This window comes from Platalea leucorodia (assembly GCF_965183815.1).
Source record: "Platalea leucorodia genome assembly, chromosome: 29".
Classification (NCBI taxonomy): Eukaryota; Metazoa; Chordata; class Aves; order Pelecaniformes; family Threskiornithidae; genus Platalea; species Platalea leucorodia.
This window is the reverse complement of record NC_138851.1, coordinates 1,102,519-1,123,958: the sequence shown is the minus strand read 5'-3', so window position 1 is coordinate 1,123,958 and position 21,440 is coordinate 1,102,519. Positions and strand designations below refer to the sequence as shown.

Genomic DNA, 21,440 nt, shown 5'->3' with positions numbered 1-21,440 from the left:
CGGGGACAGAGGTTTCCAGCGCCATCCCTTGAGCCGAGAGATTTCGCTTCCGGGCCTCTGTTGTCCCTCCGCGGCCACCGTCCCTTCTTCAAGATGGCGGCACGCAGCCGTACGGTGGGGGAGCGAGCAAGATGGCGGCGCGCAGCTGTACGGCAGAGAGGAGGCGGGGCGAGGCAAGATGGCGGCGCGCAGCCGCAGTGCGCGGCGCTGGGGGGGGGGGGGGCGGGCCAAGATGGCGGCGCGCAGCGGCGGCGCGGCGCAGGGAGGCGGCGGGAGCTCCATGGCGACGCCGGCGCAGGCCCCCGCCGAGGCCCTGCGGGCCGTGCTGAAGCCGAGCGGGCCCCTCCCGGCCGAGAGCCTCCCGGTGCGCGGGTACGACTTCGCCGGCGGCCCGGACCACGCCGCGTTGCTCCGCTCCTTCCGCACCACCGGCTTCCAGGCCACCAGCTTCGCCCAGGCCGTCGCCGAGATCCAGCGGATGGTGGGGGCGGCGGGGGGGTCCCCGGGCGGCGGGAGCGGGGTCCGGTGCGCGGCCGGAGCCGGTGCTGACCCCCCCCCGTGCCCCGTCCCCGCAGATCGCGGCGAAGCTGGAGCCGCTGAGCGAGGAGGAGCGGGCCCGGGCCGGGCTGGGCGGGCCGCGGCCGCCCTCGGGCTGCACCATCTTCCTGGGCTTCACCTCCAACCTCATCAGCTCCGGCGTCCGTGAGAGCATCCGCTACCTGGTGCAGCGCAACATGGTGCGGGGGCGGCCCGGGGGGGGCCGGGGTCCCTTGCGGGGTCCCCGGGGGATGCAGAGCTCCCGGGGGGGGGTCCCTGAGGTCCCTGGCCTTGCCCCCGAGCTGTGCCTCGGGTCCCCGCGGGGTCCAGGGGGGTCCCGGCTTGGTCCCCTGAGGGGGGACCCCCTGAGGTGCCCCTGGGGTCCCTGCGGGGTCTGTGGGGTCCCAGCTCGGTCCCTGGGCTCCCGGCGCTCCCCGTCTGGCACCCACCAGGTCCCAGCCCTGTCCCCGAGGGGCCTCTGCGTCCCCAGTTTGCTCTCTGGGGTGTCCGGGAAGGTCCTGGGGGGCTCAGCCCTGTCCCCGAGGGGTCCCTCGGGTCCCCCCCTCGTCCCCCGGGGGTCCTGACGCCCGTCTCCGCCCGGCGCAGGTGGACGTGCTGGTGACCACGGCGGGCGGCGTGGAGGAGGATCTCATCAAGTGCCTGGCGCCCACCTACATCGGGGACTTCAGCCTGCGGGGCCAGGACCTGCGCCAGAGCGGCATCAACAGGTACGGGGCGCCGGGGTCCCCTCCTGGGCGCCAGGGTCCCCTCCCCGGCACCAGGGTCCCCTTCTGGGCGCTGGGGTCCCCTCCCCGGCACCAGGGTCCCCTCCCAGGCGCCAGGGTCCCCTCCCCGGCACCGGGGTCCCCTCCCAGGCACTGGGGTCCCCTCCCCGGCACCAGGGTCCCCTCCCAGGCGCCAGGGTCCCTCCCTGGCACCGGGGTCCCCTCCCTGGCACCGGGGTCCCCTCCCCGGCACCAGGGTCCCCTCCTGGGTGCCAGGGTCCCCTCCTGGGCACCGGGATCCCCTCCCCGGCGCCGGGGTCCCCTCCCCGGCACTGACATCCCCTCCCCGGCGCTGCGGTCCCATCTTCCCCAGGATCGGGAACCTGCTGGTGCCCAACGACAACTACTGCAAGTTCGAGGACTGGCTGATGCCCATCCTGGAGAAGATGGTGGACGAGCAGGAAACGCAGGTGGGGGGCGGCCGGCGCGGGCGCCCGGGTCCTGCCCGGCTCGGGGTGGGGGCCCGGGGGGCCGGCACCTCCCCGGCCGGGGGTGCTGAGCGTGGCGGGCCGGCAGGGCGCGAGGTGGACCCCCTCCAGGATGATCGCGCGCTTGGGCAAGGAGATCAACAACCCCGAGTCGGTCTGCTACTGGGCGCAGAAGGTAGGTGGGGACGGGGACGCTTGCCGGGGGTGTCGCCGGGGGTGTCACCGGGGGCGTCGCCGCCCCCTCGTCACCCGTCACCGCGTCCCCTTTCCAGAACAACATCCCGGTGCTGAGCCCGGCGCTCACCGACGGCTCCCTGGGGGACATGATCTTCTTCCACTCCTACAAGCGCCCAGGGCTGGTGCTGGATATCGTGGAGGGTGAGCGCGTCCCCCCAAGATGTCGGGGTCCCCCCCAAGATGTCAGGGTCCCCCCCAGACGCCGGGGTCCCCCCCCAGACGCCGGGGTCCCCCCCAGACGCCGGGGTGCCCTGACGGCCCTCTCCGCCCGCAGACCTGCGCCTCATTAACACCCAGGCCATCTTCGCCAGGAAGACGGGGATGATCATCCTGGGCGGGGGGCTGGTGAAGCACCACATCGCCAACGCCAACCTGATGGTGAGGGGGGACGGGGGCCCCCCCACGTCCCGGGGGACGGGGAGGGGACGCGGCGGGGGGACGGGGGCTCACCCCGCTTCTCGCCCCGCAGAGGAACGGGGCCGACTTCTCCGTCTACGTCAACACGGCGCAGGAGTTTGACGGCTCCGACTCGGGGGCGCGGCCGGACGAGGCCGTGTCCTGGGGCAAGATCCGGATGGACGCCACCCCCGTCAAGGTGGGACGGGGGGTCCTGGGGGGGGGGATTTGGGGCGCCGGGGGGGGCTCCCCCACCCTCACCCCCTCTCCTGCGCCCAGGTCTACGCCGACGCCTCCCTGGTCTTTCCGCTGCTGGTGGCAGAGACGTTTGCCCAGAGAGCCGACGCCTTCCCCTCGGCGACGCCGGGAGACTGAGCCAGTGGCGGGGCATCCCTGGGGGGCGAGCCCCCCGCCTCGGGAGGGGTGAGCCCCAGTTTGGGGGGGCCGAGACCCCAGTACCTCTGCAGGGCCCCCGGGTTCCGCGCCCCGCACGCCAGCGTGCGCAGAGCAGGAGGGGCGGGGGTGACCCCCCCGAGCGGGGGAGCCGGGGACCCCGTGCCACCGTCCGCCTGTTGCGTCCCCCCGCCACCGTCCGCCTGTGCCCCCCTCCCCAGCACGGGTATTTATTCGAGCCGCTCGGGGGTCCGGGCGGCTCCGCGCGCTCCCAATAAAGCACCGCGGCTTCTCCGCACCGTGGGTTTATTCCTCGTCGGCGGGGGGCGCGGACGGGTGCCCCCCCAAACCCCCGTCACGTGGCGACGTCCCCCTCGGGCTGGAAGGTCTCCTCGCGCCAGAGCTGGACGCGGCCCTCGGTGGCGGCGAGCAGGCAGGGCAGGGTGGGGTGGAAGGCGAGGGACTGCACCACGCCGCGGCCCACCGCCAGGCTGAGCGCCAGCGAGCCCTGCGGGGGGGCGCGAGGATGTGGGGGGGCTCCCTTGGGACCCCCCAGGCGCGGGCTTGGCCGCCCCCCGTCGCCCGCTCACCTCCACCAGGTCCCAGAAGTAGACGTTGCCGTCCTCGGAGGCGCTGCCCACGTGGGTGTCCTGCTCGCTCAGCACGCAGTCCAGCCGGTACGCCGTGCTGCGGTGGCCCGTGTACCTGCGGGGGGCCCGGAGGGAGGGGGGGTGAGGCGGGGGGGCCCCGCCGCAGCCCCCCGGGGGGCGCGGGGCGGCGGGGAGGGGGCTCGCACTCGCCCAGCAGCTCCCCCGTCTCCTTGTCCAGCAGGCGCAGGGTGGAGTCCAGGCTGGCGGCCAGGGCGCACTGCCCGTCCTTGCTGAAGCAGACGCTGGTGATGGGGCCTGGAAGCGGACGGGAGGTTGGGGGCGTCCCGGGGAGCCCCCCGACTTGGGAGCCCCCCGCCACCGGCGTCCTGCAGCCCCTCACTCACTCCCTATGTAGTCGGAGTAGAGCTGGCCGGCGCGCAGGTCGTAGCGCCGGACGCGGCCGTCCACAGAGCTGCGGAAAGGGGGGTGTTGGCGCTGGGGGGCCGCGGCCCCGTCCCCCCGAGCGCGGCCCCCGTCCCCCCGAGCGCGGCCCCCGTCCCTCACCCCGAGAGGATCTCGTGGTCGGAGACCTTCACGCTGGAGACGCCGTCCTTGGCCTCGTCCAGGACCTGGACGGGGTCGGGGCGGCGGGAGCGGCAGTCCCAGCACCGGACGGTGGAGTCGATGGAGCCTGGTTGGGGTGCGGGAGGGGAAAGGGGGTGTCGGGGGGGCGCCGGTGCTGGCAGGGCCCCCCCGAGGCCGCCCCCTTACCGGACACGATGAGGGTGGCCTCCTCGTTGAACTGGACGCAGTTCACCTTCTGTGGGAGAAGCAGGGAGTCGGCGCCCCGCGGGGAGCCCCCCGCCGCCCCCCGCCCCGCAGGGAGCCCCCCGCAGCCCCCCGCCCCCGCAGCCCCCCGCGTCCTCACCCCCGCGTGTCCCCGGTACTTGCGGACCACTTGTCCGGTGGCCACGTCCCACAGCGCCACGGTCTTGTCAGCCCCGCAGGAGCAGAGCTGGCTGTTGTCGAAGGAGCTGGGGGGGACGGGGACGCCCCGTCAGTGGGGCTGGGGGGTCCCCAAGGGGTGGGGGGGTCCCCACAGCCCCCCGCAGCCCCCCGCCCCTTACCCGGCGGCGTCCAGCACCTCGTAGCCGTGCCCCTGGTAGGTGCGCAGCGCCGTGCCCTTGTGCGGGTTCCAGAGCTTCAGCGACTTGTCGCTGCCGCAGGTCAGGCAGTAGTTCCCGTCCGCTGGGGAGGGGGGCGGAGGTGACCCCCCAGCACCCCAAATGGGCACCCCCTCCCCGGGGACTGGGGTCCCCAATTCCCCCCCCCCCGGGACAGGAGCCCGGGTCCCCTTTCCTTCCCCCCGGGATGGGGTCTGGGACTGTGCCCCCCCCCTTCCTCCCCCTGGGGTGGGAGCAAGGAGTTGGGGTCCCCGTTCCTCCCCGCGGGATGGGGCCCGGGTCTCCGTCCCCCCGCCCCGGTCCCCGTTCCCCCGGTCCCGGACTCCCCCGCCCCGGTCCCCGTCCCCCCGCCCCAGGTCCCCGTTGTCCCGGTCCCGGTCTCCCCCGCCTTGGTCCCCGTCCCCCGGTCCCGGTCTCCCCCGGTCCCCGTCCCCCGGTCCCGGTCCCGGTCTCCCCCGCCCCGGTCCCGTTTCCCCGTTCCCCTCGCCCCGGTCCCCATCTCCCCCGGGTCCCCGTTCCCCGGGTCCCCGCCCCGGGTCCCCGTCCCCCCGGTCCCGGTCCCCCTGCCCCGGTCCCCGTTCCCCCGGTTCCGGTCCCCCGTCCCCCCGGTCCCGGTCTCCCCCGGTCCCCGTCCCCCTGCCCCGGTCCCGGTCCCGGTCTCCCCCGCCCCGGTCCCGTTTCCCCCGTCCCCCCGCCCCGGGTCCCCGTCCCCCCGGTCCCGGTCCCCCTGCCCCGGTCCCGGTCTCCCCCGGTCCCGGTCTCCCCCGGTCCCGGTCCCCCCGCCGGCCCCACCGTTGAAGCGGACGGCCCGCACGGCGCCCTGCCCGCACTCCAGCGTCCGCACCCGCCGCCGCGGCAGCTCGGGGCGGGCGGGCCGGGGCCGCGGGAAGGCCATGGCGGGGCCGGGGCCGGGGCCGGGGCCGGGGCCGGGGCCGGGGCCTCTTCCGGCGGCGGCAGCGGAAGCGGGCGGCGGGGCGGCATGGCGGACCCGCGGCGGCCGGCGCGGGTGGCCAGGTGGGACCGGGAGGGGACCGGGGGAACCGGGAGGGGGATTGGGGGAACCGGGAGGGAACTGGGGGGACTGGGGGAACCGGGAGGGGGATCGGGAGGGCGACCAGGGGAACCGGGAGGGGCACCGGGAGGACCGGGAGGGGACCGGGAGGGGACCGGGGAAACCGGGACGGAACCCAGAGGGGACCGGGAGGGGGATTGGGGGAACCGGGAAGGAACTGGGGGAACTGGGAGGGAACTGGGGGGACTGGGGGGACCGGGAGGGCGACCAGGGGAACCGGGAGGGGCACTGGGAGGACCGGGAGGGGACCGGGGGAACCGGGAGGGGACCCAGAGGGGACCGGGAGGGAACTGGGGGAACTGGGGGGACCGGGAGGGGGATCGGGAGGGCGACCAGGGGAACCGGGAGGGGGATCGGGGGAACCGGGAGGGAATCCAGAGGGGACCGGGAGGGAATCCAGAGGGGACCGGGAGGGAACTGGGGGGACTAGGGGAACCGGGAGGGGCACTGGGAGGACCGGGACGGGACCGGGGAAACCGGGAGGGAACCCAGAGGGGACCGGAAGGGAACTGGGGGGACTGGGGGAACCGGGAGGGGCACTGGGAGGACGGGGAGGGGACCGGGAGGGGACCGGGTCCCCGGCTCGTCTGACAGCGCTGCTCCCAGGTACAAGCCTCCGTCCACCGAGACCAACCCGGCGCTGGAGGACCCCACGCCCGACTACATGAACCTGCTGGGGATGGTCTTCAGCATGTGCGGGCTCATGCTCAAGGTGGGGGCACCGGGGGGCTCAGGGGGACAGGGGCCATCCCCGGGGGGGACAAGGGGCTCAGGGACCATCCCCGGGGGGCTCAGGGGGACAGGGGCCATCCCTGGGGGGCTCAGGGGGGACAGGGGCTGTCCCCGGGGGGCTCAGGAGGGACAGGGGCCGTCCCTGGGGGGCTCAGGGGGACAGGGGCTGTCCCCGGGGGGCTCAGGGGGGACAGGGGCCATCCCCGGGGGGTTCAGGGGGGACAGGGGCTGTCCCCGGGGGGTTCAGGGGGGACAGGGGCCATCCCTGGGGGGCTCAGGGGCCATCCCCGGGGGCTCAGGGGGAACGGGGGCCATCACCATGGGGTTCAGGAGGGACAGGGGCCATCCCCGGGGGGCTCAGGGTGGACAGGGGCCATCCCTGGGGGGCTCAGGGGCCATCCCCGGGGGCTCAGGGGGAACGGGGGCCATCACCATGGGGTTCAGGAGGGACAGGGGCCATCCCCGGGGGGCTCAGGGTGGACAGGGGCCATCCCTGGGGGGCTCAGGGGCCATCCCCGGGGGCTCAGGGGGAACGGGGGCCATCACCATGGGGTTCAGGAGGGACAGGGGCCATCCCCGGGGGGCTCAGGGTGGACAGGGGCCATCCCTGGGGGCTCAGGGTGGACAGGGGCCATCCCCGGGGGGTTCAAGGGGCACAGGGGCTATCCCAGGGGGCTCAGGGGGCACAGGGGCCATCCCCAGGGGGCTCAGGGGCCATCCTGGGGCGGCTCAGGGGGACAGGGGCCATCCCTGGGGGCTCAGGGTGGACAAGGGCCATCCCCAGGGGGCTCAGGGGGCACAGGGGCCGTCCCCAGGGGGCTCAGGGGCCATCCTGGGGGGGCTCAGGGGGACAGGGGCCATCCCTGGGGGCTCGGGGGGACAGGGGCTGTCCTCGGGGGTCCCCACACTGGACCCCTCTGTCTGCAGCTGAAGTGGTGCGCCTGGATCGCCGTCTACTGCTCCTTCATCAGCTTCGCCAACTCCCGCAGCTCCGAGGACACCAAGCAGATGATGAGCAGCTTCATGTGAGTGCTGGCGGTTCCGGATCTGGCCCCGGGGTGCCGCATCCCCTGCGGAGGGGACAGCGGGGAGACCGTCCTGGTTTTGCGGGGGTCTCTGAAGCCTGGGCTGGTGTCTCTCCCCCCTCCAGGCTCTCCATCTCAGCCGTGGTGATGTCCTACCTGCAGAACCCCCAGCCCATGTCCCCGCCCTGGTGACGGCCAGTGTGGTTCCCTGGGGAGGGCGCTCAGCGTGGGGGAGGCAACGGGTGGTGTTGGGGCCGGGGAAATAAAGGGGGTGCTGGGGCAGAGCTCGTGGTCGTTGTGGTTTGTACCTACCTGCGTGGGCTGGACCCTGCTCAGAGCCGCGGCGTCAGCGGGCAGATGGGGTGGATGGTCCCCTCCGGGCCTGGGGGAGCCCCAGGGGTGTGGGACCCCGCTTGGGGGATCCGGGGGGCCTGGCGGGGGGAACGGTGGGTGAAGTGGCAGGAGTCAGAGAGAGCAATGGGGCGTGAGGGCTGGGGGAGCCCGGGGGGGTCCGAGGGAAGCCCCGGGGGGCTGAGGGGAGCCCTGGGGGGCTGAGGGGAGCCCGGGGGGGTCCGAGGGAAGCCCCGGGGGCGCTGAGGGAAGCCCGGGGGCAGGCGGAGCTGAAGGCTCCCCTCAGCACCCCGGCGCCATCGCCTCTGTGAAGGGCCCGGCTCCTCGACGCCCCATTGGAGGAGAGAGCTGTCCGTCTCTCGCTCTCCGCCGACCACGGCTCGGCGGGGGCGGGGTTTCGGGAGCTGCCGTACGTCATTGGCTACTGGGCCTTCCCTCGCCGCGGGCGGGGCCGTTGCCAATGCCCGCCCCGGGAGGAGGGACTCGGGATGTCAATCATGGGCGCTCTTCCTTCTCATTGGCGCCAGTCCGTTATGTCACCGCCCCTTCGCTACGCCCCGCCTCCGCTCGCCGCAGGTAATCAGAGCGCGGGGGCGTGGCCTAAGCGGCTTTCCCCGCCCCTCGCCGTCCATTGGCTCCCGCTTGCCCAGAGGGAGGGGCGGGGAGCCCCCGGGTCATGTGAACGGGCGGTCACATGACCGTGCCCGCGAGCGACATGGCGGTGCCCGGGGCGGCGGCGGTGCCGTTGCTGCTCCTCGGGGCGGTGACAGCGGCCGCGGGCTGCGGGTACCAGGTGAGCCCGGGCGGACTGGGCCGAGGAGCCGCCGGGGGTCCCGGGAGAGGCTGGGGGGCACCGGAGCGTCCTGGGGGAACGGGAACTGGGGGAACTGGGAGGGGCTGGGGACACTGGGATGGACTGGGGGAACCGGGAGGGGCTGGGAGCGCTGAGGAAACGGGGACTGGGAGAGACTGGGGGGAAGTGGGAAGCTGGGAGAGTTCGTGGTGGGGGAGCTGGGAAGCCAGGAGGGGCTGGGGGGCGACTGGGAGGAGCTGGGGCAGGGAGAGACTGGGCTGAGGGAGCTGGGATACTGGGAGAGACTGAAGGGAACTGGGGAAACGTGGATGGGGCAGCCGGGCTGGGACTGGGGGAACTGGGAGAGAGCAGGTGGGGGGAGGAGTGGGGGACTGGGAGAGGGAAACTGGGACAGTTTGGGCCTGGGGAATGGGAAGGGGTTGGGGTCTGGCATGGGCTGGGACTGGGAGCGCTGGGAAGAGGCCGGGATGGGGGCCCTGGGGGAGGAAGAGGAGGATGCGGGGCACTGGGGTGCCTGGAGGGGGCTGGGGCTTTAGCGGCCGTTTGCATCCTCTCCCGTGACCCAACGGCTTCCTCCGGAAACAGTTTGGGAGGGTGCGAGGGGGGACGCAGGGTGTGGGCGCAGCCCCATACGAGTCCCCCGAGACTCCGCTTGTGCCCGCAGTCGTGCCCGGCCACGCGCCCCGACCTCCTCAACGTGCACCTGGTGCCCCACACGCACGATGACGTGGGCTGGCTCAAGACGGTGGAGCAGTACTTCTACGGAGGTGGGTGTCCCCACCAGCATCCGGGGAGGGGTGGTGACGTCCCCGAGGCCACCGCGGCGCCTGCAGGGACGGAGGTGACGCCTCCAAGGCCGCCCTGGGGGTGGAGGCGACGCTCGGCGAGGCCAGCGTGGGGGCGAAGGGACGCCGAGTGCCAGAGATGGAGCCTGCGGCCTCACGGGGCGGGGGCGGGTTGGGGGCGGAGGGACAAACCCTGTCCTTGGGGTGGGGACAGGACCCTGCTTTCCGCCCGTTGTCCCCGGTGTGGTGGCGTGACCCTGCTTTGCCTCTTGGTGTTGCCCCTCGGGACGCTGCTGGGACCCCCAGACCTTTCCCTGTTCCCCCCTCTGTGTTCCCTGGATGTTTCTGCGCCCCCCCCATGACTCTGTGTTCTCCCCACGTCCCCTGGATGTTGCTGTGACCCTGTCCCCGCTGTGCTGTGACCCCCCACAATCCCTGGATGTCACCTGTTTGTCCCCATGGATGTTGCCGTGCCCCCGTATCATGCTGTGACCCTGTGCCCCCTGCTGCGGTGCTGCTGGGTGACGCCCCCGGTTGACCCCATCAGTGCGTAACGAGGTGCAACACGCGGGGGTGCAGTACATCCTGGACTCGGTGGTGGCCCAGTTGGTGGCCGACCCCTCCCGCCGCTTCATCTACGCGGAGGTGGCCTTCCTGGCCCGCTGGTGGCGGCAGCAGGACGAGGCCATGCGCCGCACCGTGCGCCAGCTCGTCGAGCAGGGTGCGGGGGGCGCGGCGGGGGCGTCCCGGGGAGGGGAGGGGGTCTGCTGCTGTGGGGGGCGTCCCTGGAGGGGGACGTGGGCATGGGGGCACGCAGGGACGTGGAGGGGGGGATAGGGGTGTCCTTGGGGGCACACAGGGATATGGGGGGGGGGATTGGGGTGTCCTTGGGGGCACACAGGGATATGGGGGGGGGGATTGGGGTGTCCTTGGGGGCACACAGGGACATGGGAGGGAGTGGGGTGTCTCTTGGTGGACAGGGATGTGGGGGGACAATGATTGGGGGGTTCCTTGGAGGACAAGGACTTGTGAGGGGGTCCTGGGGTGCCCTGGGGGGACAAGGACTTGTGGGAGCGTACTGGGGTGTCCGTACAGGGATTTATGGGGGGTACTGGGGTGTTCCTGAAGAAACATGAGTACAGGGGCTGCGTAGGGGGCCTGAGGTGTCTCTGGGGGGTTACAGGGGGTGCACAGGGGTGTGGGGGAGGACTGGGGTGCTCCTGGGGTGGGATGGGCGAGGGGGCTGCATGGGGCTGTGCCTCTGAGAGGACACAGAGGCTGGGGGGAGGCTGCGGAGTCTGGGGTGCCCCCGAGGGACTCGGGGTGCTGCCGGTGTGAGGTGCCGCCTGTCCCTGAGCCCCGCTCCGTCCCCGCAGGGCGCCTGGAGTTCGTGGGGGGTGGCTGGTGCATGAGCGATGAGGCGGCCGCCCACTACAGCCCCGCCATCGAGCAGCTGGCGCTGGGCCGCCGCTTCTTGCGCCGGGAGTTTGGGGCCTGCGGCACCCCCCGCGTGGCCTGGCAGATCGACCCCTTCGGGCACTCCCGCCAGCTGGCCGCCATCTTCGCCCAGGTGGGAGCCCCCCTCCCCTCTGCCGTGCCCCCACGGGGGACCCCGGTGTCCGCGCTGACCCCCTCCTCCCCACAGATGGGCTACGACGGGCTGTTCGTGGGGCGCGTGGACCACCAGGACAAGGCGACGCGGGAGGAGCTGCGGGAGATGGAGCTGCTCTGGCGGGCGAGCGGGAACCTGCCACCCCCCGCTGCCGACCTCTTCACCGGTGGGACGGCGACGGGGCCCTTCCTGGGGCTGGGGGTCCCTCGGGTCCCCCCTGAACCCTTTCGGGGGGGCTGGTCCTGTCCTGGGGTGCCTCACTGGGTGTCGCCCATCCCTTGAGCCTTCCCCTGTCCCCTTCCTCTCTCCTCCTGAGGGTGACCTGTCCCCTCAGTCCCTTCCCAGGTCCGCTGTCCCCTCCTGGGGCTGTCACCATCCTCTGGGATTTTTTCTTGTCCCCAGGGCTGACCCCATTTTCCATCCGGCTGATCCCAACCTTGTCCCCAGCCCAGCTCTCCTGTCCCTGTCCGTGTCCCCATCCCTGGGGCTGGCCCCAACCCTGTCCCCAGCCCGGCCGCCCCATCCCCGGGCTGACCAAGGGGGTGACTGTCCCCAGGCATCCTCCCCAATGTCTACAACCCCCCGTCGGGGTTCTGCTGGGACCAGCTCTGCTCCGACCCCCCCGTGGTGGACGAGGACAGCGAGGAGAACAACGTGGACAGCATCGTCTCCTCCTTCCTACAGATCGCTGCCAGCCAGGTGGGTGCTCCCTGGGGTGGGTGGGGGGTCCTGGACACCAGGCTTTCCCCCCCCCGGGACGGGGTTGCTGACTTGTCCCACACCCCCAGGCCGAACGCTACCGCACCAACCACATCATCATGACGATGGGCTCCGACTTCCACTACGAGAACGCCAACCTGTGGTTCAAGAACATGGACAAGCTCATTGCCCACGTCAACGCCCGGGTGAGCGGGGTCCCCTCTGTGTGCCCCTGTTGTCTGCTGTCCGTCCCCCCCAGCCCCGTCTCACCCCCTCCCTGGCTTTTCCAGCAAGCCAACGGCAGCCGCGTCCACGTCCTCTACTCCACCCCGTCCTGCTACCTCTGGGAGCTGTACCAGGCCAACCTGTCCTGGTGAGGCCGGGGGAGCGAGGGGGATGCCAGGCATCTGGGAAGGACGGACAGACGGACGGATGCAGCCTGGCTTTCCCACAGGTCCCTGAAGACGGATGACTTCTTCCCCTACGCAGATGGCCCCCACCAGTTCTGGACGGGCTATTTCACCAGCCGACCCGCCTTCAAGCGCTACGAGCGCCTCAGCAACAACTTTCTCCAGGTGGGACGGCGGCCCGGACGCCGGGGTCCCCTCTCCTGGACGCTGGGGTCCCCCTCCCTGACCCTCCCTTCCCTCCTGGCAGATCTGCAGCCAGCTGGAGGCTTTGGCAGGGCCAGCGGCGCGGGAGGGTCCCTACGGGCCCGGGAACAGCTCTGTGCTCCGTAAGTGCCAGCGTGGGGCCCCCGGGGACCCCCCCCGACGCCCCTGATGCCCCTTTGCCCCCCCGGCAGGCGAAGCTGTGGCCGTGGCCCAGCACCACGACGCCGTGACCGGCACTGAGAAGCAGCACGTGGCCGACGACTACGCCAGGCAGCTGGCGGTGGGGTGGGAGAGCTGCCAGGTAGGGCCCAGCTGCCCGTTTTGGGGGGGAAAGATGGGGGTTTGGGGGTGCAGGGCCAGGGCCAGCAGCTGGGGGTGAACCAGCATCACATCCATATGGCAAACTGGTGTCTGGGGGGGGTGAACTGGTGTCTGGGGGGACAGGAGCTGGTGGCCTTTTTGGGGACAAGCCCCTGGCCCTGGCCAGCGTTTTGGGTGCAAGCTGGGGTCTGGGTGGCCAGAGGATGGGAACTGGTGGCCATGGCCTGGGGGGGGATGAGCCCGTGAGTGCCCCTTGTTACCAGCCATGCCACATAACTGTCCCCCACTCCCGGCAGCTCCTGGTTGCCAACGCCCTGGCCAGCCTCAGCGGCAGCAAGGAGAACTTCATTTTCTGCAACGCCCTCAACATCAGCGTCTGTCCCCTGACGGAGGCAGCCGGCCGCGTGAGCACCTCGGCAGGGGGCTGGAGGGGGGCTGCGGGGTCCCGGCGGGGCTGATGCACCACGTCCCTCTGTCCCCTAGTTCACCGTCATCCTCTACAACCCCCTGGGCCGCCGCGTGTCCTGGCCCATCCGGCTGCCGGTCAATGGGACGTCCTACGCGGTGACGGACCCCGAGGGCCAGTCTGTACCCAGCGAGGTGAGCCCAGGCCAGCCACCGTGTCCCCCTGCCCACCCGTGGCCCCCCCTGACCCTCCCTGCCCATCCCCAGGTTATTCCCATCTCCAACTTCACCCACCGGCTGCGGGGGGACGGCGGCAGCGCCACGCGGGAGCTCCTCTTCCAGGCCTCCGTGCCCCCGCTGGGCTTTAGCACCTTCGCGGTCTCCCGGCTGAGCCGCGGGGACCCCCGTGCGCACCCAGCCCGGGCCCCAGCCTTGTCGCAGCCTCGGGAGATCCAGAATGAGGTACGGTCCCGCTGGGGGGATGCATTCCCCGCACCAGTGCTGGGCACCGGGCGGATGCAGTTGGGGCTCTTTCCCCATGGGGTCCCAGGGGCTGGAGCCGGTCCCTGGTGGGGAGAACCCACAACCTTAAAGCCCCCGGTGGAGTCGCACCTCCGCTGGCCCAGTTAAACCAGTCCTGGGGTGATGGGAGGAGCTGGGGGTGCGGGAGGGGGCTGAGTAGGGTCGGGGCAGATGCTCGACCTGCTGCCGTCCGTCCCTGCAGCACGTCCGGGTGCTCTTCGACCCCCTCACCGGGCACCTGAAGGAGATCCAGAACCTGGACAAGAGCATCTCGCTGCCCGTCTTCCAGAGCTTTTACTGGTGAGCGCTGGTGGGGCCTGGACACCTGGGTCCCTCGCGTGGGACCTTCCTCCACCGCCTCCTCCTCTCGCCCCAGGTACAACGCCAGCATCGGCAACGACGAGAGCTCCCAGGCCTCGGGCGCCTACATCTTCCGCCCCAACAGCTCCGAGCCCATCCCCGTCTCTGGCTCCAAGCGGGTCTCTGCGCACCTGGTGAAGGTGGGTGGTGGGGACGGTGTCCGCGGGGGTGTCCCTGGGGCTGGGGGTGTCCCCAGGGTGCTGAGCACCCCAACCATGTCCCTCGCAGAACGCGCTGGTGCAGGAGGTCCACCAGAAATTCTCCTCGTGGTGCTCCCAGGTGGTGCGGCTCCACGCGGGGCAGCCCTACGTGGAGCTGGAGTGGACTGTGGGGCCCATCCCCGTGGCGTGAGTTAGGGACGGGGAGCCCCCGGGGAGGGGGGGCCCCCTTGGAGCCCCCCGCTCACCCCCTGCCTCTCCCAGGGACGGCTGGGGCAAGGAGATCATCAGCCGCTTCGAGACGACGCTGCAGACGAACGCTCGCTTCTACACCGACTCCAATGGGCGGCAGATCCTGGAGCGCAGGTTGGGGGCGGCCCGGGCCCTCGCTGGGGCCCCCCAAGAGCCCCGTCCCCCTCCCTGTAACCGGGCTCTGCCTCATCCCCAGGCGCGACTACCGTCCTACGTGGAACCTGAGCCAGACGGAGCCTGTGGCGGGGAATTACTACCCCGTTAACAGCCGCATCTTCATCAAGGTACTGGCTTTGGGGCAGTAGCATGGAAACAGGAGGCCGAGCCCTGGGCAGAACTCATCACACGTGTGGCCCTTCCCTCCCTGCCCGCAGGACAAGAAGTTCCAGCTGACTGTGCTGACGGACCGCTCGCAGGGCGGCAGCAGCATCTTCGATGGCTCCCTGGAGCTCATGGTGAGGGGACGCGGTGCAGGCGGTCGCTGGGGTGGGGGGGTATGCCGGGACGTAACCGCCCTCCCCTGCAGGTCCATCGGCGGCTCCTGCACGACGACAACCGGGGTGTGGGCGAGCCACTGGTCGAGCTGGGAGCCAGCAAGCAGGGGCTGGTGGTCCGCGGCCGCCACCTCGTCCTCCTCGACACGGTGGAGTCGGCGGCCGACCAGCACCGGCTCCTGGCGCAGGAGCTGTTCATGGCGCCCTACGTGGTGCTGGCGCCCGGCGGGGGCCCTTCCTACCGCCGTGGTCAGCCCGGCCTGCGGCAGGTGAGGTGGGGAGGGGGCTGCGCGGGGCGGGGAGGGGGCTGCCGCGGCGTCCCCCTCACCCTCTCCCCCCAGTTTTCGGCGCTGCGGCACGAGCTGCCCCCCAACATCCACCTCCTGACGCTGACGCCCTGGGACGCCGTCGAAACCAGGACAGACGCCGGCACCCTCCTGCTGCGGCTGGAGCACCAGTTCGAGAGGGGCGAGAGCGCCAACGGCTCCCAGCCCGTCACCGTCGACCTCCTGGTGAGCCGCTGCGCGCCGCGGGGCTGAGCCCGGCCAGGAGCCGACCCCGCGGCCGGGCTCCCCCCGCGGCTCAGCCTGCCCCAGGCTCGAGGGGCTCCCCGCTCCCGTGGCCGATCCCCGGTCCCGGAGGGGATCCCCCCCGCAGGGGCAGGCGTGGGGTGGTCGCTGACGCCTTTTTCCCCTCTCCCAGAACCTCTTCTCGGCTTTCACCATCACCTCAGTGCAGGAGATGAGCCTGGGAGCCGATCTGCCACTCAGTGACGTCTCCCGCCTGGTCTGGACCCCAGACGCAGGTACTGGGGGGGTCCTGGGGGGTCCCGGGGGGCTGCCAGCCTCCCCTCACCCCTCCCACCCTCTCCCAGGTCCGGCCAAGCCCCGGCCAGGCCCCAGGCTGGACCCGAGCCAGGTCACGCTGCAGCCCATGGAGATCAGGACCTTCCTGGCCACAGTGCAGTACAAGGTGGCCGGCACTGGCCCGGGGGGGCCGTGAGTGGCCCTGGCTTGACTGGGGGGCTCTGTCCTAGCCCCCCCCCCGCCCCGGCAAGTGCATTAAAAACCATCAGACCTTCCTCAGGCACGATTTAATTGGGGCGAGAGGCGGCGTCAGGGTGGGGGGGCGGCCGGGGGCTCCCCCTCGTGCGAGTAACAGCACTGGGCCCCCAAGGAGCAGTTTCCCTGCGGGAGAGGAGGCGGTGAGGGGGCTGTGCCCTGCCCCAGGGCTGCCCCCCCTGGTTCCCGGGGTCCCCCCTTCTTCCCGACCCACCTCCTTGAAGCGTTTGCAAGGGAAGTGTTTCAGGCTGGTGCCGTCGTCCGTCCGCTCCGTCCGTTTGTTCTGGTGTCGTTTCCGCTTCTCCTGGAGGGAGGGAGAGATGCCACCCCTGGCAGAGGGGTCTGGGGTGAGGGGGGCGGAGAGATGCCCCCCCTAAAGGGAGAGAACAAGGGACCCTTCCCTCTCCCTGCTTTTTTTGGGGTCCTTATCCTCTGTCCTGGCAAAACATGGGGGGCTCTTTGAGAAGGTTTGAGGGTGGCTGCTGGAAGCCCAACCCCAAAATCAGACACCCGAGAACCCCCCCCCCTTACCCAGCCTTGGCCCTGGCTTTGGGACCCCAAAAGGCTTCGGGGTTTTCCGGGAACCGCTTCAAGCCCCGTTTTCTGGAGCTGGGGTTGGCGTCATCACGGAGGGTGAAGGAGGCCTGGAGCCTGTGGCAGGGGGGAAGGGGGGGGGGGTCAGGATTGTTTGGGGGGATCAGTGGGACCCCCCCCGTCCCTGCGTTGGCCGCAGGGGGCTGCGGCAGGGTCATACGTGGGCTCCACGGAGAGAATGCGGGCAGCCGGGCTGGTCTCCGCGAGCCGCTCGCGCTTCACGGGGTGGATCTTGGCCTGGGGGGGACGAGGAGGGGGCGTTCAGCTCAGCCCCCGGGTCGGGGGGGGGGGGGGGTCCCTGCGCCCCCTCCTCACCCACCCAGCAGCGCATGATGTCCCAGAGCACGGCGGGCGGCGCGTCCGTCTTCACGGCATTCTTGCAGGCGTGGGAGAGCGAGACGCGGTAGCCGGCGTGCAGGAGGGCAGACCTGGGGCGCAGCGGGGACGGGGGTGGGGGACTCACGGGGTTGGAGCCGGAGGAAGGGACGTTTGGGGAGCCCAAGCAGGAGGGGCAGGGGAGCCGAGGTGCCCCTGGGGGGGGTTTGGGGTGCCCCAGCCCCAGGGAATTTGGGGTGTCCCTACCTGAACTGCAGCAGGGAGGGGGTGTTGCAGTGGATGGTGCTGCTGAGGCTGTCGAGGGTGTAGTAGAGGGGGACGTCGCCGAGCTCCTGCCCTCGGCACACAGGGAGCGGCAGAGTTGGTGCCAGCCCCAAAATTCGGGGGGGGCTCAGCTCTGCCCAGAGCTCAGGAGGCCGGAGCCATCCCCAGGGCTGGTCCCCTCCCCGTCCCGGTCCCCTCCCCGTGCCGGTACCTCGGTGATGACGCTGAGCATCCCCCGCATCCGCTCCTCCGTCTGGAAGCGCCCGGGGCTGCCCTCCAGCGCCGCCAGCACCCGCTCCACGAAAGCCGGGTCGTGCAGGGGCTCGGCCCACATGGGGCCACCCAGCTGAGGGGGACAGGAGGAGCGGGGGTCAGCGCTGGAGGGGGGACAGGGGGACACTGGGGATACCAGGGGGAGGCCGGGGGGCCGCGCACCCACCTGGTGCCGCTGCTGGCAGAACTCGCAGGTGGGACCCACGGGCGGCCCCGTGGCGGCTCCGTACTTGAAGCTGGAAGGGGAAAGCGGAGGTGAGAGCAGCCCCCCGCCGCCACAGGGCCCCCCCACCATCACGGAGCCCCCCCAGCCCCGCCGTACCCGGTGCCGTGGGTCGTGACTTTGCCCAGGCGCTGGAGGTGGTGGGTGCCGCAGCCCACGCAGTGGTACACCAGGGCCTGCTTGCTGCCGGGACAAGGAGGGGTCAGGGAGAGCGGGAGGGCGCGGACCCCGCCATGGCCCCCCGCGTGCCCCCGCCCTCACCTGGCCGAGGCCTTCACCTTCGCCTGCCCCGTGAAGATCCGCACGAAGACGCGGATGTAGAAGTCGGCGCTGACCGACAGCAGCGGCACGATGAAGCGCTGGTAGCAGTTGGCGCGGCTGTCCAGGCTGTGCAGGATGATGCGGAGGGCCTGGGGGGGACGCACGGGATGGCCTTGACCTGCTGCCCCCCGTCCCCTGCTGCCGGCAGGAGCGCGGTGGTCTCGAGGACCCCCCGGCACTCACCATCTCGTGGCAGAACTTGCCCTTGAGGGATATGGCCCCGTATTTGCTGTAACACGTCTCGGCGCTGTTCCCCGCCATCACGCCCATGTCCGTGCAGGTGACGCAGAGCAGCCCTGGCCGGGGCGGGGGGGTCAGGGGTGCTGCCGAAGCACCCAGGGGTCCGGGACGCCCCCTCCCCAGCCGCTGCCGCTCACCTCCTTCGCTCACAGCCTGCACGGCGGCGTCCAGGAAGGGCGCGGGGCTGCCGTAGGGGTCCAGGTCGATCACGTCGAAGGGCTCCCTGTCCGCCTTGCACTGGTACATCACCATCCTGGGGGGAAAGGGGGGTCCTGGAGCAATGGGGACCCCAACTGCCCCCCTGGGGGTCCCGGACCTGCCCCAGCCCTCAGGAAACCCCACAGGAACCAACGCCTCTGCCCAGCACGCACTGGGAGGGGACTGGTGCGGTCCCCACAAACCAGCCCCGCTTTGGGGCTGCATCCCTTGGGGCAGGGGGATGGGATGCCCCCTCTAACCACCCCTGTGGGGATGCTGGGACCGGTTTGGGACTCCCCAATACAGGGAGAAAACCCCAGTGAGACCACCAGGGTGGTCGGGGTCACGGACAGGGTGTCCTGAGGGTGCTGGGGGTGAACCGCAGCGTCCCGCTCCCCGGCGGGCTTCGGGGCGGGCTGCCAGGCAGCAGCGCAGAGCAGGTACCTGGCGTCGGCCATGCGGGGGGCCACCAGGTCCCCCACCCCGTTGAAGGCCACGTTGCGGCTCATCAGCTCCACTGCCCGGGCCGAGAAGTCGTTGGCCACCACGGCCCGCAGCCCCGGCACCTCCTTGGCGAAGCGGATGGAGCGGAGCCCCGAGGCCGCCAGCGCCTCCAGGACCCGCAGCCCTCCCTGCGGGGAGAGGGCGATGCCGACGGGGGCTCGGGGGGCCGGCAGGGCAGAGACCCCGACTGGGGACGGAGGGGACGCGGCAGCCCCCCCTCCCCGCCGCCCCCCCCCAGCACCTCGCACACTTCTCCCGGCTTTGCCGTCCGCGGGGCCTCGGGGCCGTCGGGCGCTGGCGCGGCGTTGCCGTCACCATCCTCTGGCGGTTGGGGGTTGCCCGCGTCCGTCTTCTCCTCCCCGGGGAGTACGACTGGAAAAGAGAGGGGGGGGCCAGTGGCAGAGCAGAGCCCTGGGCAGGGGGACCGCGAGGACGGGGACAAGGGGGAGCCCAGGGGACGGGGACCCCGAGGTGGTACCTACCCCTGATCCCCTTCGGCTGCAGCTGGAGCCGAGCGAACTCTGTCATGACGGCGCAGCTGGGGGGGACGCGGTGTCAGGGACCCTGCGGGGGGGGTGGGGACGACCCCAAGCTCCCCACGGTCCCCCTGGGGCAGCCCAGAGCCCCCCCGGATCCTCCTAGGACACCCCAGAGTCCCCCGGGACACCCCCACGGCCCCCCTCGACCCCCCTGGGACACCGCCATGCCCCCTCTGACCCTCCTGGGACAGCCCAGAGCCCCCTGGGACACCCCCATGCCCCCCCCCCCGATCCTCTCAGGACACCCCAGAGCCCCCTAGGACACCCCCACGGCCCCCTCTGACCATTCTGGGACACCCCAGAGCCCCCTGGGACACCCCCGTGGCCCTCCCGACCCCCCTGGGACACCCCCATGCCCCCCCTGATCCTCCCAGAACACCCCAGAGTCCCCTGGGACACCCCCATGCCCCCCGTCGATCCTCCTGGGACACCCCAGAGCCCCCTGGGACACCCCCATGCCCCCCGTCGATCCTCCTGGGACACCCCAGAGCCCCCTGGGACACCCCCATGGCCCTCCCGCCCCCCCTGGGACACCCCAGAGCCCCCCATGGCCCCGCTAGGACACGCCCGAGCCCCCCCCCGGGCCCCCCAGCCCCGCTCACGTCAGGTCGCGGTTGAAGCCCTGCACGGGGTTGTAGAAGACCTCGTTGGCGCTGGGGAAGAGGATGGTGGCTCGGCCCTCGGAGATCAGCGTCTCGCCGGCCCCGGGGGGGCCCCCCGCGCCCGGGGGGGGCCCGGAGCCGTTGGGGGAGGCCCCGTCCATGGCAGGGGGACGGCGGGGGGGGCCCGGCCCGGCCCTGCGAAGGGTGCTGAAGGCGGCCGCTGTGGGAGCGGCGGGGTTAACGCCGCACCGGAGCGGCCCTGGGGGGGTCGGGGCGGTTTTGGGGGGCTCGGGGGGCTCGGGGGGGCGGGGAGAGCCCCGAAAAGCGGGAGGAGGAGGCGAGGCCCGGGAATGCGGGAGGGGACGCACGGAGCCCCCCGAGGGTCGGGGGGGGACAGCCCCCCCCCCAACACGTGGCACCGGACAAGGCCGGGCGCCCCCAAACCCTGCGCGCGCCCCGCCAGACCCCGCCCCCTCCCGCCCCACCCCTCCAGGCCCCGCCCCCCCGCCCGTTCCCCCGCCCCCGCTCACCCGCCCGCGCCGCCCCGCGCATCCTCCGCGCCGCCCCTCACATGGGCGCCGCCATGTTGCGGGCGGGCTGAGCGCAGTCACGTGACCCGAGGCGGACGGCGCCCCGCGAGGGTCAGAAAGGTCCCGCCCGCCCCTAACGCGGCCGGGAAACGCGATCCCGGGGAGGGGTGGGGGATCCCGGCCTGATCCCGCGGGGGGCAGGGATACCCGTGGCTCTGCGCGTCCTCATGTGCCCCCTCCCCGCCGGGTCCCCAGTGGGGAAGGGGCGGCGGGGCGGGGCGGGCAGCACGGGGCCCGCTCGGCGCTCGGCTGGCCGTGCCTGCGGCGCGGCGCGGCGGGTGCGCGTGCGCGGGCAGCGCGCCGGGCGGTGCGGCGCTCGGCGCTCGGCTGATCGCGCCTGCCGCACAATGAATGGCCGCTGAGCGCGGCGGGGACGGGGACGGGCACCGGCAGCGGCACCGGGAGCGGCCGGAGCCGCAGCGCAGCCCCCCCCCGGCCTCCGGTAAGGCGGGGACCCCCCTCCGGACCCGCCACCGCCCCGCCTCCCGCCCCCTCGGGCCCGCCCCCCCCCCTCCCCGCAGGCCTCGGCCCCCCCCGGGCCCGGCCCGGCCCGGCCCCCCCCCCGCTCCCCCCCCCGCCCCGTTTCCCGGGGCCTGCGGCACCTTCCCGCCCCCCGGGCCTGGGGATCCCCCTGCGCCCCCCCCGTTCCCCAGGGAATGCGGTCCCCCCCCCCCGCCCCGCAATACCGGGAGTCCCCTCTGCCTGCCCCCCCCGCCGGTTTTGGGGTCCCCCCGCTCCCCTCCCGGGAACGGGGTATTTACTGGTCCTTCCCCCCCCCCGAATTTGGGGCTCTCCCCGTGGCCTCCCCCACGCTGGGGGATCCCCCCCATTGCCCCCTCCCAGGGCTCGTGGGTCCCCCCCGTCCCACCCCCCACGGACCGGGGGTCCCCCCTGTCCCCAATCCAGGCAGCGGGGTCCCCTCTGCCCCC

General features: G+C 72.7%; 5 protein-coding genes across 9 annotated transcripts; 3 read left to right on the top strand and 2 right to left on the bottom strand.

The window, feature by feature from the left end:
* Nucleotides 1-50: 50 nt before the first annotated feature.
* Nucleotides 51-3,070, top strand: DHPS (deoxyhypusine synthase; the record flags this gene model as incomplete). 2 transcript variants are annotated; one of them, XM_082334091.1, is made up of 9 exons in its annotated part: nt 51-173; nt 576-737; nt 1,144-1,265; nt 1,636-1,732; nt 1,839-1,925; nt 2,023-2,128; nt 2,262-2,365; nt 2,457-2,582; nt 2,663-3,070. In XM_082334091.1, 9 exons carry the CDS (start codon nt 132-134, stop codon nt 2,756-2,758), a joined length of 942 nt encoding a protein of 313 aa, XP_082190217.1. In that variant the 3' UTR covers nt 2,759-3,070. The 2 variants fall into 2 exon arrangements, with proteins under 2 accessions (XP_082190217.1, XP_082190216.1); XM_082334090.1 differs by lacking the exon at nt 51-173 and adding an exon at nt 233-481.
* WDR83 (WD repeat domain 83) lies at nt 3,059-5,505 on the bottom strand. Its single transcript, XM_082334092.1, has 9 exons — nt 5,343-5,505; nt 4,494-4,614; nt 4,295-4,400; nt 4,138-4,186; nt 3,931-4,057; nt 3,771-3,838; nt 3,573-3,681; nt 3,367-3,481; nt 3,059-3,284 (listed from the first exon to the last, which is right to left on the bottom strand). The coding sequence occupies exons 1-9, from the start codon at nt 5,443-5,445 to the stop codon at nt 3,132-3,134; spliced, it is 951 nt and encodes a 316-aa protein (XP_082190218.1). The 5' UTR covers nt 5,446-5,505; the 3' UTR covers nt 3,059-3,131.
* Nucleotides 5,498-7,643, top strand: WDR83OS (WD repeat domain 83 opposite strand). Its single transcript, XM_082334093.1, has 4 exons — nt 5,498-5,564; nt 6,229-6,334; nt 7,282-7,379; nt 7,505-7,643. Exons 1-4 carry the CDS (start codon nt 5,530-5,532, stop codon nt 7,569-7,571), a joined length of 306 nt encoding a protein of 101 aa, XP_082190219.1. The 5' UTR covers nt 5,498-5,529; the 3' UTR covers nt 7,572-7,643.
* A 781-nt stretch (nt 7,644-8,424) lies between these two features.
* Nucleotides 8,425-15,830, top strand: MAN2B1 (mannosidase alpha class 2B member 1; the record flags this gene model as incomplete). Of its 3 annotated transcripts, XM_082334085.1 has the most annotated exons (24): nt 8,425-8,523; nt 9,209-9,311; nt 9,877-10,050; nt 10,706-10,899; nt 10,975-11,107; nt 11,498-11,640; nt 11,730-11,846; nt 11,931-12,013; nt 12,095-12,215; nt 12,298-12,376; nt 12,446-12,555; nt 12,872-12,979; nt 13,059-13,175; nt 13,248-13,442; nt 13,705-13,802; nt 13,879-14,002; nt 14,091-14,209; nt 14,285-14,386; nt 14,469-14,556; nt 14,647-14,727; nt 14,799-15,035; nt 15,108-15,278; nt 15,469-15,571; nt 15,641-15,828. In XM_082334085.1, 24 exons carry the CDS (start codon nt 8,425-8,427, stop codon nt 15,766-15,768), a joined length of 3,027 nt encoding a protein of 1,008 aa, XP_082190211.1. In that variant the 3' UTR covers nt 15,769-15,828. The 3 variants fall into 3 exon arrangements, with proteins under 3 accessions (XP_082190211.1, XP_082190210.1, XP_082190212.1); XM_082334084.1 differs by having other exon boundaries at nt 15,469-15,828; XM_082334086.1 differs by lacking the exon at nt 9,877-10,050 and having other exon boundaries at nt 8,430-8,523; nt 15,469-15,830.
* Nucleotides 15,817-20,503, bottom strand: TRMT1 (tRNA methyltransferase 1). Of its 2 annotated transcripts, none has more exons than XM_082334087.1 (17): nt 20,452-20,503; nt 19,922-20,141; nt 19,263-19,318; nt 19,022-19,152; nt 18,721-18,908; nt 18,216-18,331; nt 18,022-18,134; nt 17,779-17,927; nt 17,617-17,700; nt 17,461-17,530; nt 17,233-17,367; nt 17,004-17,089; nt 16,741-16,849; nt 16,582-16,658; nt 16,359-16,478; nt 16,042-16,156; nt 15,817-15,953 (listed from the first exon to the last, which is right to left on the bottom strand). In XM_082334087.1, exons 1-17 carry the CDS (start codon nt 20,471-20,473, stop codon nt 15,882-15,884), a joined length of 1,863 nt encoding a protein of 620 aa, XP_082190213.1. In that variant the 5' UTR covers nt 20,474-20,503; the 3' UTR covers nt 15,817-15,881. The 2 variants fall into 2 exon arrangements, with proteins under 2 accessions (XP_082190213.1, XP_082190214.1); XM_082334088.1 differs by having other exon boundaries at nt 16,042-16,131.
* Nucleotides 20,504-21,440: the final 937 nt, after the last annotated feature.

Excerpts from the sequence above, each read along its gene's own strand:
- WDR83 (XM_082334092.1), bottom strand. The coding sequence starts at position 5,445 with ATGGCCTTCCCGCGGCCCCGGCCCGCCCGCCCCGAGCTGCCGCGGCGG. Across the intron at positions 4,401-4,493 it reads GAGGTGCTGGACGCCGCCGG|CTCCTTCGACAACAGCCAGC; the intron begins GTAAGGGGCGGG and ends CGTCCCCCCCAG. Across the intron at positions 3,285-3,366 it reads ACTTCTGGGACCTGGTGGAG|GGCTCGCTGGCGCTCAGCCT; the intron begins GTGAGCGGGCGA and ends GCCCCCCCGCAG.
- WDR83OS (XM_082334093.1), top strand. The coding sequence starts at position 5,530 with ATGGCGGACCCGCGGCGGCCGGCGCGGGTGGCCAG. Across the intron at positions 6,335-7,281 it reads TGTGCGGGCTCATGCTCAAG|CTGAAGTGGTGCGCCTGGAT; the intron begins GTGGGGGCACCG and ends CTCTGTCTGCAG. Across the intron at positions 7,380-7,504 it reads CAGATGATGAGCAGCTTCAT|GCTCTCCATCTCAGCCGTGG; the intron begins GTGAGTGCTGGC and ends TCCCCCCTCCAG.
- TRMT1 (XM_082334087.1), bottom strand. The coding sequence starts at position 20,473 with ATGCGCGGGGCGGCGCGGGCGG. Across the intron at positions 17,928-18,021 it reads GCAAGTTCTGCCACGAGATG|GCCCTCCGCATCATCCTGCA; the intron begins GTGAGTGCCGGG and ends CGTCCCCCCCAG. Across the intron at positions 17,368-17,460 it reads TCTGCCAGCAGCGGCACCAG|CTGGGTGGCCCCATGTGGGC; the intron begins GTGGGTGCGCGG and ends TGTCCCCCTCAG.